Source organism: Lepisosteus oculatus, chromosome 5 (genome assembly GCF_040954835.1).
Source record: "Lepisosteus oculatus isolate fLepOcu1 chromosome 5, fLepOcu1.hap2, whole genome shotgun sequence".
In the NCBI taxonomy this organism is placed as follows: Eukaryota; Metazoa; Chordata; class Actinopteri; order Semionotiformes; family Lepisosteidae; genus Lepisosteus; species Lepisosteus oculatus.
The window spans coordinates 38,202,193-38,217,091 of record NC_090700.1 but is presented as its reverse complement, the minus strand read 5'-3'; the positions used below and the strand labels follow the sequence as shown (position 1 = coordinate 38,217,091).

Below are 14,899 nucleotides of genomic sequence, written 5' to 3'. Positions count from 1 at the left end.
AAGGGTCAAATCTGGAGTGGATTTATTCACCTGCAGCCGAGAGACTTCCTCTGACCTCGTATGTGGCTTCCCTGCACAGGGCACACAGCAGTCATGAATGCCTGGAAAGCATCCCTCTCCCTTCACAAGCCTGTTCCTCTCCCCCGCCTCCTTAACCTGCAGTGGTCTTCCTATCAACGGCTCCGGCATTGCCTCTGCCTCCCCCCATCTGCTGTTAAAACTAGGTCATTCTGCAACACTGAGCCATTCTTCCTCCCAGGCCTGGCACACCGCAAGCTGTACGGGGTCACGTGGCCTGCAGCCCTCACCTTTCCTGGGCGCCATGGCCGTCCACTCTTTAATCTTCTTAACCGCTGTACTGTACCTCCTTGAACCCCCACCTGCCATTCCTCTAACGCTGGGGCTCCATGGCTCCGAACTCCCATCCACTCAGCGTTGCGTACAGCTCGTCAGGGTACCGGTAGCAGGAGAGACTTGCAGTAAAGGGTTTTAGAAGGGAAGGGCTTCTAGACATGGCGGGATGATGCGTTACGTGTATGCCCACCTTGGGTTTTAAGCCAGAGATCTGGTCTCGGTAAAAGGCTGGCGTCCTTTCCTTCTCTTGATTTGGTTTACTTTTGTTTGGCAGTAGAGTGTTAAAATTCTGTGCTGCTTCTTCCTGCGTCAGGAAAGGCTGAAGTGGTTTCCTGGAATGCTAATTCTTGGGGGGGAGTTTCAGAGACGGCATTTTGGCCTGTCTACGTTTGGCTGTTTACTCTTTGCTGAGGTTATCAATTCATGGTTTCTGTTCCCGGAAAGAAAGGCATACAGCCATAAGCTGAAGGCAAAATCAACTGAAAACATTGAAAGTGCAGTGAAGGTACTGCTTGAACATCAAGGTTTGTGTTTCAATTGTTCTGTTTTGTTATCATAACGTATAACAACCTTTTGATTGCCTTGCCCAGAGAAAAGCAAGAGACAACAGCAGTAGCTGATGGTGAAGCATGAAAGACTAATTTTTCCCTATAACAATGATGACCCCAGTGCCACCTAAGCTCGGACTTCAGATGGCATTGCAGCTCTGTTTAAGATCGGTCTAAAAGGACCCAAACTTCACGAAGACTTGAACTTTTTTGTGGTTTGTCCAAAACGATGCTCAAGCCCTGACCAGATATCAGCCTTGTTCATTCTTCAGTTTCACACTTCTCACCCCCCAGAGAAAAACCTTTCAATCTTACAAGACGAGCTTCAGGCGCTGTTCAGGCGTAGCCTCTGACTGACTTAAGAGCGATTGGAAGCCAGGGGTGAGCTCTAAGAGCCCATTAAGCCTGTGGACGGGCGAAAGAGCCATGCTCTGGCCCTGTAGTGTGGCTCTGCAGCAGTAATGGACAAAGGGAGAGGCTTTTAGAGGCCTGCCCTTGGAATCATCTAAACACCATCTCAACAAGGGTCAAGAGTTTATTTGACCTCGAGGGAGGCAGGGGGAGGAACCTGAGGACTAACACCCCCACCCCACAGCCTTAAAACCTGAAGCCTTTCTGCATCTTTAAATGTTCTGTAAACCTCCAGGGAATCTCCTCTTGTTTTTGGTATGTGGAATTAAATGAACCATTTCTTCATGACTTTTTAATAATCATTTCTCCTGTCTTCCATGCCAAATGGTCCCCTCCTATGTTTTGCATTTTTTAAATTATTTATATTCTATTTTTTTAGCCTTGTAAGATGATGGATGGGTCCTTCAGGTTTCAAAACCTAGGCTGTGATACAGTCAGTGTCTTGGAACAGGCTGTGACACCATGTTTTCAAGTATAAACACATGATATTCATGAGGAGCGCCCTGGAAAGACTGGTGGGCATTGTCATTAAAGTAATTAATTTCACGAATTATATGCAATTAAAGTAATGAATTTCAAAATGGGCATGACATTTCCTGAGGCAAGCTTTATACCTCAGAAACAATCTTTTAAATAAATGTTGTTTATTATGACCACAATTACTTTAAAGTACTGTGCTGGTTAACTTGACACTGGACTCCTGACTTGAGAATCGTTTATTGTTGTTTTTATCAGTAATGGTGTTTATGAACTGCTTGTGGAGAGTGGAACTGTAAAGATGCACATGTAACATCTCAGCGATACCCATTGCAAAAAGATTTTTCACTTGCATGCTTTTAATGAGTGGTTAAATGGAGTTTCAACAGCAGCAACAGTTGCTGTTTTTTATTAACCAGCTCTACATTATACAGTGTGCATATGGAGTAGCACTTCATAAGCATGACCTTGCGAGAGCCCATACTACTGCCTCACAAGGAATGATTAGGTGCCACAGAGTCTACCTCCACAGTTCTAGAACAGGGTTCCTGCAGCAGATAATTCATGTCCTAATGGAAAAAGGAAGGTTCCACATGCTGGACTAAGACATGCTCTGCATTAGCAGGGCAGAAATGCGGTGCTTTTTCATTACCATGCGTCATCTTGAAACCACCCAATTCCGAGAACCACATGTCCTGGGATGTTTTAGGGAGTGGCTTTGATATCCTCCTTCAGTGCTGTCAGCTCCTTGTAGCTTTTAGACATAAGGCCTCTGCATACCTGTAGGGCCTCTTTACCTGTGATCTGTGCTGATTCAGTCTTGCTCCTGCGTAATGTTCCCAGTGCAGCAATTCGAAAGGGTCCTTTCTTTGGCGATAGGTAGAGAGAAAATGTGATGATTCTTCAGTTTTAAACTTATCAGTTAAATTGCCTTGTTTGTCTGCTAATCCAGTGGAAATCTATAGAGTTATGTCAACTTGATTTTTGCCACAGTAACACAATCTGTGCCTGCTGTGGTCTGAAAGTTTAACTGCACAGCAATGTATAGGCAACGTAGGATTCAGGGTAGAGTTCGAGGATGTATAACAGAACATGATGAAAAATAAATGGAGGGTTAACCAGATTCGTTTTTATAATTTCCTGTGTTGATGCAGCTCTTTCACTCCCAAAGGATACCAAAGAAGACCCACTTCATTCAGTACACCAGGATTAACACCCCTATTCTTCTGAACTGTGACCTGGGACCTTGTAATGCCCAATTAGTTAAGACCTGATCTCAAGTGAGGGATATCATCTCCTATAGGCCTCCTGGTTCACCATACTGGGACATTGGTTTGGAAAATATAGTCCAGTGGGAATCTAAGGATTTTACTCCGAGGTCTTCCATTCCAGTAATGACCAAGTTACCTTGAGTCACACAGCTCAGGATCGCTACAGGTTTCTCTGTGCACTCCAAAGGATTTCTGTTTTAGTTTTATTGTTTAGAGGCAAGTGTGGAATCCCGGAGAATTTCCGAATGGAATGGAGCCCTGTTCTTCGCCTGGCAGGGCCATTGTATAAAACCCACACTAACAATGAGAGACTGTGAGATCAGTGGTGAAAAGGGGTGGGTGGAGTTTGAATGAAATGTCAGTGAGCACACCGTGTACTGTGGGTTGATATGAGCTGGTATGGAGGGGGCTTCAGTCAAAGAAGCTGCTGTAACTGTAATCAAAACATGATGTCATACTACACAAAGTGGTCCTGCACATTAATTTTATTTCTTTGATGTTATTTTGAATGTCTCTCAACAGACCAGCTAAATGGAAAAGTGAATATGGGCTGTATAATATACATATCTTTAAAGAAAATTAAGGTTATGTTAATCATTTTCCTTTATTTCTTATACTACAGGTCCTGCAAGAGGCTGCCATTATCGAAACGTTCCTGGAAGTTTGTGTAAGTATGTCCCATGTCTTTAATAGTCACTAGTTACTTACTGCGTTTGAGATTGTTCTGCACCTGCCCTCTTTCATTGATCAGCCTTTGACTTGGAACCTTTAGTACTACTGTCATACATGCAGTCACATGTACTGTGTGTGTTATGGTGGATATTTTAAACAATTGAGGTGGGAATCGCCCCAAAAATTGATAGTGTAAAATGAATGGATCAGTCAAGGTCTACCTGTATGGAGTCTGTGGGCTTCTGTTCAATCAAATAAAGGGTTTAAATATTTTACACAATCTTGGGCTAATTTGACAATGCATCTGTGCTGGGCTTTAGATTTTAACAAGAGCTGTGCCCTGTTTGCCGATAGCTTGGCAGTTTACTCTTTCACTTCATCAGCTTTTATCCCCTAGCCCTTGTTGTTTCAGAGCTTTTTTGTGCTGCCTAGCGTATGGGTGGCCTGTCAGCACGGGTCGGTTTAGCTGCATAATTGAGCACAGAAGTGGAGTGAGGAAAGGGGGGCGGGTGGGTTTATTTAGGATCACTGCCCCTTAAACAAGACTGCATTGGGTCCTGCGAGTGGCTAGGTGCCCGCAGTGAGGAATGGAGGGACAGACTTCGCTGAGTCTAATGGGGTGTGATGGGTGCGGGAGTATTTATAGAACAGGAGCCTGGCACTCTGGGGCCTCTGCGATATGGAGCTGTCACCGCAGGGCCCAGCGAGCGTCAGCTGGAGCAGCGAGCCGGTAAGTTCAGCACTCGGGAGTCGCTCTGGGCTGTCCAACAGTGACGCTGCAGGAAACTGGGTGTCGCAACAAGCCATTAACCCCTTCTGCCCCACAGCCATCCCATCTCCAGTCCCTCTGGGGCAAGGGCTCCAGTGCTTTGGTTCGTCTGCATTTCTAGGTTACAAAAAACTAGGAAAGCAGTTTAAATGTACTGCTACTAAAAGCCCAATACAGCATTCAATGTCTTTAAGAGCCAAGTACCTGTTGCTTATTTTGTTTTTGTTTTTTTCTCCGTCGGTTTGTTTGAGTCACAAAGTGTATTTTTGGTTAGATGCTGTCCCTTGCTACTTCTTTTACTCCTCTCTCTGGAGAAATTAAAGTTCAGCATTTGCTTATTGTTGACTCTTGGGTCTTTCCGTGTAAGTTTTGTGGCGAGCAGCACCCACACACTGCCCGGCGGTGCCTCTCTGTGCCATGCGGGCTCCTGGCGTTCTGTCGGTGACAGCTGGGCCATGCGTGGCGCTCTTGGCAAAGTTTTACTGGGGTAGATCTCCAGGGCCGCAGTCCTCAGCTGACCCTTCCCAAGAAGGAGAGCCTTCACATCCCGGGGGACAACTGGGAGGCGGGCACTGTGGGTGCCTTTTCAGTTTAATTTTCTTATTATCTTTTCTGTCTTCCCCTCTTTTGCTTTCTCCTTCTTTTAGATTTTTGTCTTCGAAGCCGTGCTAAGGACCATTGATCACCTGCAGTCCACATCGTTTTTTGAGCCCCGTGGGTTCGTCCGGGTGTCCGTCTGCGGATTCCAGGTGCAGGTGGTAGTGGGGGTGTCCTGAGCTGTGACTTGGCATAAATTCACTACTGGGGGCGGTGTCTTGTTCCCTTTGCAGTGGGAGGTAGTTTATATGGAGGTGGTGGTGGGATGACACCAGATGGATAGATGGGGGAGAGGAACGTGTGTGTATGATAGAGGGGATAGAGGGGTTGCTAACAAATTACAGTTAGAAAATTAAGCTGTCCTTGGCAGCAGGCAAGCTTGTCTGGTTACTTGCTCAGGGTTGTGAGGCACGTTTAGTCCTTAGAATCCTGTTCACTGATGTGCGCCTGGCTTAACCCATTTAGTGTTATTCAAGATCCAAGCACTCTGTCTGCCTGTTTTGTTTTTCAGTTTATCTTACTTTTCCACTCTGCTAGTGACAGGCATATCAGTGCTTGTTCTCTGTCTTAGTGGTGTAGCTGTAGAACAGTGGAATCGTTTTAATCTCACCTCATTGTTACCTTCTTCATGCCCATTTCCTCCTTTCTCCCTGCCCCTTCTTATCTACTCTTTTTGCTACTATGCCTTATTTGACTGCTGCTTTCCCTGTCTCCCACACACCTGTCAAAGGGTCCTGAAATCTCGTCTTTACCTTTTCGTATGGAATGACCCTGTACCCGTTCCTTTGCAGCCTACGCATGCTTACACTGTCCCTGCTCGAACTCCCTTGAAATCTGTCTACAGCCTTTCCGAGGGCACTGTGATTTGGAGTGGGGTGTGGTTGCAACCTCGTTTGCCTCCTTTCACTTGATTGTCCTTGCCTGTGCTTCTTTTGAGGAGCTCCTCTGCTTCCCAGATCCCAGACAGCTCCACAGGAGTAAGACACAAACTTCTTTTACTGTACAGAGGGGTAGGATGGGATTGTTTTCAGGTTTTGTTTGTGAATGATTAGATGTGCTCAGAGTTGCCCCTCCTCCTTGCTGCTGTCTCTCTGGCCGGGTCAGTCCGGTTGCAGCACGTTGGAGCTGCAGTGGGGGATTATTGCAGCTGTCAGCTCTTTGCCTTCCTGCACGCTGCATTATTGATGTCCGCTGTGGGATGCAGGCTGCAGAGGGGGAAGCTGGCAGGAAAGCCAAAGTGAGTTCGGCTAACCGAGTAGCATGCAGGGATAGGACAGAGCAGGGAGCAGCCGCACACAGGCACAGTGTGTCCTTGCTGGAGCACTGAAGTACATTATGATGCTGCAGAGTACAACAATCTCTATAGGCAAGTGTCTTACAGATTAAATAGTATACAGTTCCCTGCTGTATGATTTCAGTCTTTTTTTTTTTTTTTTGGAGTGAAGGCCTTACTAGCACCAGTCTGGGGTTTCCATTTAATACAGATAGTGCAGTGAACAGATGTTTGTAAAGAGTTGTTGTAAGATTATGTTTAACTAAATGCCTTTGCTAGTCACAGGTTTGTTTAAAACAGTAGTATGTATATATCATAAAAATGTTACCCTGGTTCTTATTTACTGGAAAAATAAATATAAATGGCACTTGAAGACTTCAAAACCTATTTTTTTTCAAAATCATTTGGATCTGCACACTTTTCATGTTAGTTCCTGTGTGCTTAAATGTTAAACACTTAGCAAGAGCGTCTGTGACAGGCCCTACATGGTGCAGTTGGGCTTTATGGTACAGTATGTCAGAATTAAGGCTGTCCATTTGAATACGGGCGGAGCAGTGGCACTGTGGCTCGAAGGTTGCTGGTTCAAATCCCGCGGCTGGCAGAGGAATCCTACTCCGTTGGGCCCGTGAGCAAGGCCCTTAACCCCAACTGCTCCAGGGGCGCTGTATAAATGGCTGACCCTGAGCTCTGACCCCAGGCTTCTCTCCCCGTCTGTGTGCCTGTGTGTCTCATGGAGAGGAAGCTGGGGTATGCGAAAAGACAAATTCCTAGTACAAGCAATTGTATATGGCTAATCTTATAATATCTTATAATACGGTGGGGCGAGGTGCGGCAGGTGCTTACAGGGTCCTGTGTGTTGTGCAGAACAGTGTCGCTCCAGCCACTGTGTGCTTCCCGCTCCGCAATGCCGACAACCCAGGTGGCTTCCTCCAGGGAGCCGTTTCCCTTTTGGTTCGGTAGTGGTACACCCATGACCTTAATCGAAGAGTTATAGCATAGTGCTTTACTTCTAGGATGATACCCATTTCATCCCATTTCAAGTGTAGCTCTCTTACTTTGCTTGCCAGTACACAGCAGATCTGGTGGAGAAGTGAAAAATGACTTTACTTATTAAATTGTCATTATTTGTTTAGGAGATTGTGCAAGCCCAGAATGAAATGTGTCCAAGACACCAGGGTTAACACCCCTACTCTTATGAGCAGTGTCCCAAGATCTTAAATGAGCAAATACACAGGACCTCAGTTTGACATCCAAAGCAGTTCTCCACTAAGCGAGAGGTCGAGTACTGAGTTAATGCATTAATGTTGGTGTCCGATGCCTTGCAGCTGTGAAGGGCGTGGTCGGCAGCTGGTGATCCCGCCAGTCTGGAAAGAGGAGGGCTTGCGTGAGTCCGATCGCCGGAAGGATGTTGACGAGGGGGCGGCGGCTGTCTCCGACAGGACTGGCCTTGCTCTTCCTGTGGACGGAGGTGTCGACGATCGAAGTGCCCCTTGATCGTAAGCCTTTCCACGCTTTCCATGCGTGACGCATTGCGTGACTTGCTGATGTTTCGCGGAAGTAAACATAGTGGAGCAGTAGTAATATTTTAAAGGCTTTAATTGGTTTAGAAATAATGAAGCACCACACGCCTCATGGCTTAATGCGCCTCTCAGGGTAGAGTGATCCTTTAAATGTGTTCAAAATCCGAGCTCCGTTTCGGACTGGAAATCTACATCCTCTTCCTGCAAGCATCCCTGGACACGAAGACTAATTACCCACAATTCCATTTCCTGTTTTTTTTTCTGTCAGTGCTGTTCACATGAATGGTTTGGCAGAACATCTGCTGAATTTACCATCATATGCTTTTACAGCCTCGCTCTGCTGCATATTTAATTACATCTATTTAATTTGCCTTAATCTTTTTAATGTCAACATAATGTATTTGTATAAAATTTCTGTCAAATGGCAGGCAGCCTAAAAACTGCACTCTGTACATGATCAACATACCTTGATGTGCAGCAATGGCTGAATTTGAAGAAAAACACCAAACTCTCTATTCTTTGTTTTCAGCATATTTGTGTTCAGTGCAGGGCAGAGTTGCATTGTCTGTGTAAGATCTCTTGGCATTTCCTTTAATTTCATCTGTTACTAAAACTGACTAACCTGTGTAACTCATTGAGGTTCCCAGACTTCTCAGGCTGAATCCTGTTTCAGTCTGGGACTTGGAGTTGTGCAGCTGTAAGTGCTCAATGGAGGACCTGAAGACAAGGGCGATGAATTGTATCAAGCCATCTCAATGATCATTTCTGAATGCCCCTCTTTGGTAATGTGTGCTGCAGAAAGGAAGAGATGTCTTTGAAGGAAACTGTCCCTAGTGATCCTCCGGTCTCTTTGTATAATAGGACCTAGTTAACAAGTTGCATCTCTACTAGTTTACATATAAGACAACTGCATAATGTAGGTGTGGTATGTAAAATACAGTACAACTGTATTACTTGGTATTGTTTATTGGGTGATGGCTCTTATTAATAGATGACATCAAAAATAAATATTTTCTCTGTCCCTACTCCCTGCCTGTGTAAAATAGTTTTTTGAGAACTGACACTTTTCCATAGATCTGTGACAGACTTCAACTCAGCATGTAGATCCTTTTTGAAATGCTTTGCCTCCCTCAGTCAAAGCTTGATCACAAAAATGCACACTGTGGAATTGAACATTTTGTCTGAAAACATAGGATGTGAGAGTGAGCTACAGTAGGTCTGAATGTAAGGGCCTGAGGCTTTGGCGATAACTGTGCCAAACTGATGATCAGTTCGACTGTCTCGTAGTGCAGGAGGGCAAAGTGTTAGCAAGTCCTTAGAGAGATCTTGAAGACCCGTTACTGTAACAGGATAAAGTCCCTACCGTTCAGCTCCAGACAGAAATACAAATGCTGCAAAGTCAAGGTTCCTTTTCATAACAATTAAAAAGGTAAACAGCAAATAAATAATCCAGTAATTTGCTGGTTTTCCGATGCTCATACTTCATCTTACTAACAATCCCATCTCCTTTGTTCTCTCCTCTCACTCTGGCAACTCGGGAACTAACAGCAAAGATTCAGCAAGACCGTAAGTCTCCCTGATCAGATTTCTTTCACAGTTTTGTTTGTTGGGACGTTTGTATGGGCGAGTCTCTAGGATCATGGGATCAAGTTGTGGATCTTATGTGTAACTCTTAATTTTATATTTACTATTTATTTCAGTGTGGCCGGGACCTTGACTGTTTTGTGCAGCATAACCCAAAGACAAAAATGCAGTCAAGCAGTGGGCTGGAATTTGCACTACAGCACTCAACAGTTTCCTGGCAAAGTAGTCTGCTGTAGAAGCAACATCTAAAATACTACATAAATACTAATGTTTATTATGGTGCTGAAAAAAATGGTTCTAGCCAAAAGAAGGTTGTAAAATACCAAATTATTAGAACTTAAAAAGGGAGAATTGGGTGAATGTCTTATTAAACAACCTTACCGTTTTGTCTTTGGCTAATGTAGACACTAAGCCTAGCCTCAAATTGGCACGTGTGAAACTTTTAGGTGCATCTGCAAGGATAGCGAGAATTGAAATGTGTGGAGAGGCAGGAATGCTCACTCAGAGTGAGAGGGTGGTAAAAGTGCAGGGGTCTTTATCCCAGTCTGGTAATTAGCCCCATTACCCTTAGCTCCCACTAATGTCTTTGTTCTGCTGTTCCCCCTCCCTCTCCACCTCCTGCTGCAGTGAAACAGCCTCCCACTATCATCAAGCAGTCAGTGAAAGACTACATCGTGGACCCCAGGGACAACATCATTATCGAGTGTGAAGCCAAGGGGAACCCTCTGCCAGTGTAAGCAGCACAAAGAGCCTCTCCCTTTCATTGTTCAGTCCTCTTTCCCCTCTATCCTTAAACTCCCACAGACTCTCTTTTTCCTGTATCCTGTAGCCAAAATGTGAACAGTGTACACACTCAACTGGACTGTTGCGCCCGATTTCCTGGTCTGCCAAAAAAATTCTTCAGAGGATCTTCTGGAAAGTTAAATTTTCCTGACAAGAAAAAGTTAAACCCCTCCCCTCTTCTCGATAGATAATGCAAAAAAGTGGTTCTTGAGATGCGCAACCACTGATCTCGTTTTTTCACTGTGGGCTAGGTGATCAGTTCAATAGACGGAGGATTGGTAATGCCTGTTGAGCAGCAGTGACACTAGTGACATGCCCCTCTCCGTCTCTCCCCACAGTTTCTCCTGGAGGCGGAACGGGAGGTTCTTCAACGTGGGAAAGGACCCACGGGTGTCGATGCGCAAGCGTTCGGGGACTCTTGAGATCGGCTTCCGCAGCGGGGGGCGGCCCGAGGACTACGAGGGGGAATACCAGTGCCTAGCCACCAACGATTACGGCACTGCCCTCTCCAACAAGATCCTGCTCCGCGTCTCCAGTAAGGAGAGCCCCGTTCACCTGCCAGCTCCGTGAAGGTGTCACGCTGCTGAAAGCAGTGCATAACATGTCATCTGATTTTCTACAGACATGAAAAAGCTATTTAAAACCCCCGGTTACAGTGGGGGGTTACAGGTTTTGCTACCTTACTTCTGACTATTCACATTTGATGCTAAAATCCATTAAAAAAACCTTCAAGTATGCATTCCTTACTGGATCTGCAGTTTATTAGTGAGTTTATTAGGAGTGAAAGTGCCTTGAAAATAACGCTGGTACTTTAAGGGTTAAATTTGATTATAGGGGCAGGGATAAAGATAGCTGTGAATGTTATTAAGAATTAATATTTCTGGTTGTGATAATCAGTGCGGTATTCGACGTGGGACCAAACTTTCTTGCATTCTGAAAACGAATGTTGATTTTGCATGTGGTAAGTCACAGACGGAAAAGAAATTGCTTGTGTCACTTTGAAATACTGAACCTCCTTCTGTCAGAGTCACCACTGTGGCCCAAAGAGGTCCTGGAACCTGTAGTGGTGAACGAGGGGTCCTCTCTCATCCTGGCCTGCAACCCACCACCTGGCCTGCCTCCACCCAGCACCTTCTGGATGAACAGCTGTGAGTTTCCTCACCTGCGTGCTGAAAGCAACTCTTTGGTCTTAGATGCACTTTATAAAAAATAAGCTCTATTTGATGAAGCACCTTTATAAAATTGTTTCAAAGCACTTGATGGTATGCAAGAAAAAAACAAAATTAGAGAATACAGCAATATGTGTTGGACAGTCAAGTGGGCAGCTGTGTCAGCATAGGTAGAGGAAATGCAAAGTTTTGGCGGCTGAGCTTTCCTGAGGAAGGCTTCTTGAGACACCAGCTCAGGGATTTCAGGATAGGTCTAACTGCACTGAACACATAACCCCTATCTGGAACTGGAGCTGCTGAGTTTAGAACATGCAGGAGCATCTTTCGTAATGCATTATTGGACATGCCAGCAAGCAGAGCGTTGCAGCAGTCAAGTCTAGACCAAAGAAAAAAAACAGATACTGTAGTAGTTTCTAAAACAGTGGGCAGTAGGCAGAATGGAAAAGGTTCTAAAACCTGCTGTGGCTTCCGAGTACTTGCCTTGGTGTATTCCGTTGTCTCGGTCAGTCATTTGAAAAATCATGTGGGCTCTCCCTCCCACAGCCATGATGCCTATTGTGCAAGACAGGAGAGTGTCCATGGGGCTGAATGGAGACCTCTATTTCTCCAACGTGCTGGCCAAGGACGCCCAGACGGACTACAGCTGCAATGCCCGGTTCCTCTTCACCCACACCATTCAGCAGAAGAACCCCTTCACCCTGAAAGTGCTCACCAGTGAGTGTCCACCCACATGTGTGCTATCTTCACAACGGCATCCCATCGACTCGGCTAAATTGATTTAAGTCCTAACTCCCTACAGATAACACTGTCCGTGAGTGAAACCCTTCAGGTTGAGATTAGAGCAAAATCCTGGTTTCTTTCTTTAATAAACTAAAGTCCTTTCAGGAGACATTGTCTTCATCGGGAGACATCCCATTGTGTCTCTCTCCCTTCAAAGAAATTCTCTTCCAGCCACAACACTGACTCTCCTCCTCTACAGTCATGGCAGGGTTCTGCTTTTGAGTCCCTTTCCACATCTCTTGTTTCAGCACCTTGTACTTTCAGGCCCTTGAAGCTCAAGAGAGATATTTGATTTTCAGATTACAGATGGTGAAGTGACGACACATGGAGATCTTTTATACAGGGTTGAGCAATTTCCAAATTGGCCGCTGTGAAAGAATAACCCTGTCCTCGACAGGATTAACTTGTATTGTTTTTAACTGTTAACCGAGTGACTCATCTGCTCAAACAGGAGGGTAGTTTCAGAATGTGTCCAATAGGTGGCACTCTCTCAAAGTAGCCATTAAAACCTTAAATTTTGTAGTTTTTGGGTAAAGAACATGGTTTTATAATTAAACAAGCAATCTCAAAGTAGGCGGCACAGAGGCGCAGTGGTTAGCATTGCTACCTTGCAGTGCTGGTTCAGTTCCAGACCTGTGATGCTATATGTGGAGTTTGTACAGTATGTTTTTCCCATGTTCGCGTGGGTTTCCTCGAGGTCTCCTGGGTTCTTCCCGCGGTTCGTTCAAAAGCATACTGGTAGGTTAATTGCCTTTTGGGAAAATTGGCCCTAGCTGTGAGTGTTTGTGTGTCTGTCGTGCAACGGACTGGCGTCCTGTCCAGGTTATACCCTGTCTTCGCTCGTTGATTGCCAGGATAGGCTCTGGCTGCCCTGCAACCCTGAATTGGAAGAAGTTAGAAAATTGGATTAATGGATATTGTCAAGACATGACTTTCAGACATCACCATTATTTCTGCATGACAAAATGATTCAGTAGTAACATCATGTATTAATAAATTTCTTTAATTTTCAGATGATTGGGAATGTCTATACAGGCATTATCCTATGAATCCTTTAGTAGCTGCATTCTCCTTTTATTATGTTCTTTACTGTCTACCTTGTGCCTACAATAGTAGGAGTAAATGTGATGTAGAAAGATGTTAGTCATCCTGTCTGTGTTCAGCGCTGCCATCAGAATCTCATTTTCTGTGTAAACAAACGACCTATGGAGCAAGGCCGCCACCTGGTGGTGCTTTTGCAGTATGCCAGACTCCCTTGAGCCACGCTGTACCCATAATATGAGCAGTGTGGTTCATTGAGCACATGACGCATGTCAAGTCAGTGGCGCTTTAATTTTTGGCCTGTTTATTTTTGTCCAGTAGCTCTTTTGTGTTAAATGTTTAAGGTTTTTGTACTAAGAACTAATTAAATCTTACAACAATTTTAAAACAAATTAACTTCAATTTAACTTCAGATGTTTTTGCATACATCTGATTTTTTTTTGCCCTTTTCTCTTTTTGCTTCATTCGTCAACATTTTTTTTTCATCAGAGTACAATTTCAGTGAGGGTCATTAGCTTACTCTGAACTGGACATTTTATTTCTGGAGAAATCCTCTCACTGGGTAGGCTCACTCCTGGGGTGTCAAGAAGAGCTCTGTTGAAAGCAGAACTGGATCCTCGTCTGAATGACCAAAGTCATTCTGAGGCAGACAGACAGATATCATCCAGGGACTCTGAGAACCACAGAATGAGTTTTGTTCACCCAGTTTTTCTAACCCACCTTTAAACCCGGTAATATGCTGTATGAGACGCCTGTGGGACACCAGAACTCTATAACAACTTAACTGCTCTCTGGTAAACATGAAATCAAGGCATCTGGAATGAGAAACAGATACTGTAAGTCACCTCTGAAATGTAGCTGGATCGCAAGGCACAGCAAGCTGTTCCAGAAGAGTGCATTTGTTCCGCCACTTTAACCATTTCTGCATTTATTTATTTTTTGTTGCTTGTTTTATTTCCGATGTCTGTTATTTTTTCACCTCTGTGTTGCTGTCCTTTCTGCCTCCCCTCCGTTCCTCTCCCAGCGTTTGGTTTCTGTTGTTGTTCCTCCATTGGCGTCCTGACAGGCGTGATGTTATTTTATTGCAGAAGAGCCTTATAACGATACGTCTGTGTTCTCCTCTCTGAACCACACTGACTTTTACAGTGGTGAGTCTGCGGTGACTTTCTTTCTTTTGTTCGTTGGTGTTTTGTTCCATCACCCCTAACTGCTCCCAGCTCGCTGTCCTAACCCAGCCAGCAGCATAACCTCGCTCACACTTGTACCTGCCTAACCACACCTAGCCTGCCACTCCCCCAGGGGCAGACTGGCAGAGATGCGCTGAGGCTGACGGGTGAGTTACTGGGACCATTCAGCTGTTCCCCCTTTTATTAGATGTAGCTGCCTCCCCACAAAGAGAAGCAATGTGATTTAATGATTTCTTGTTAAGTCCACTTAACACACCAGTCACAGATATTGGTGGGAGGGAATTTGGTGGTGCCAAATTAGAAGGGTAAATGTATAGATCAGGGTCCCCAACTCTGGTCATCAATGATCAGTCTTCAATGTTTTGGGGGTCACTTTACAATTCAGTAGCTTAGGAACGGGTGAAATTGACACAAGACCTACTGAGACCAGCTTAACCTCTGTTCTTCAGGCGTTAAACAGACC

General features: G+C 44.9%; 1 protein-coding gene across 29 annotated transcripts in view; it reads left to right on the top strand.

Moving 5' to 3' along the window:
- Positions 1-14,899, top strand: part of nfasca (neurofascin homolog (chicken) a) — an 83,345-nt gene that overhangs the window by 29,817 nt on the left and 38,629 nt on the right. For 15 of the 29 annotated variants that reach the window (XM_015342678.2, XM_069190364.1, XM_015342676.2 and 12 more), the window contains exons 2-10: positions 3,684-3,728; positions 5,150-5,251; positions 7,698-7,868; positions 9,441-9,458; positions 10,104-10,209; positions 10,598-10,794; positions 11,285-11,407; positions 11,972-12,142; positions 14,338-14,397. In XM_015342678.2, the coding sequence (XP_015198164.2) occupies positions 7,778-7,868; positions 9,441-9,458; positions 10,104-10,209; positions 10,598-10,794; positions 11,285-11,407; positions 11,972-12,142; positions 14,338-14,397 (766 nt within the window). In that variant the 5' untranslated portion in view covers positions 3,684-3,728; positions 5,150-5,251; positions 7,698-7,777. The remainder of the gene's footprint in view (positions 1-3,683; positions 3,729-5,149; positions 5,252-7,697; positions 7,869-9,440; positions 9,459-10,103; positions 10,210-10,597; positions 10,795-11,284; positions 11,408-11,971; positions 12,143-14,337; positions 14,398-14,899) is intronic. The other 14 variants (XM_015342688.2, XM_015342682.2, XM_015342680.2 and 11 more) reach the window with 6 other exon arrangements.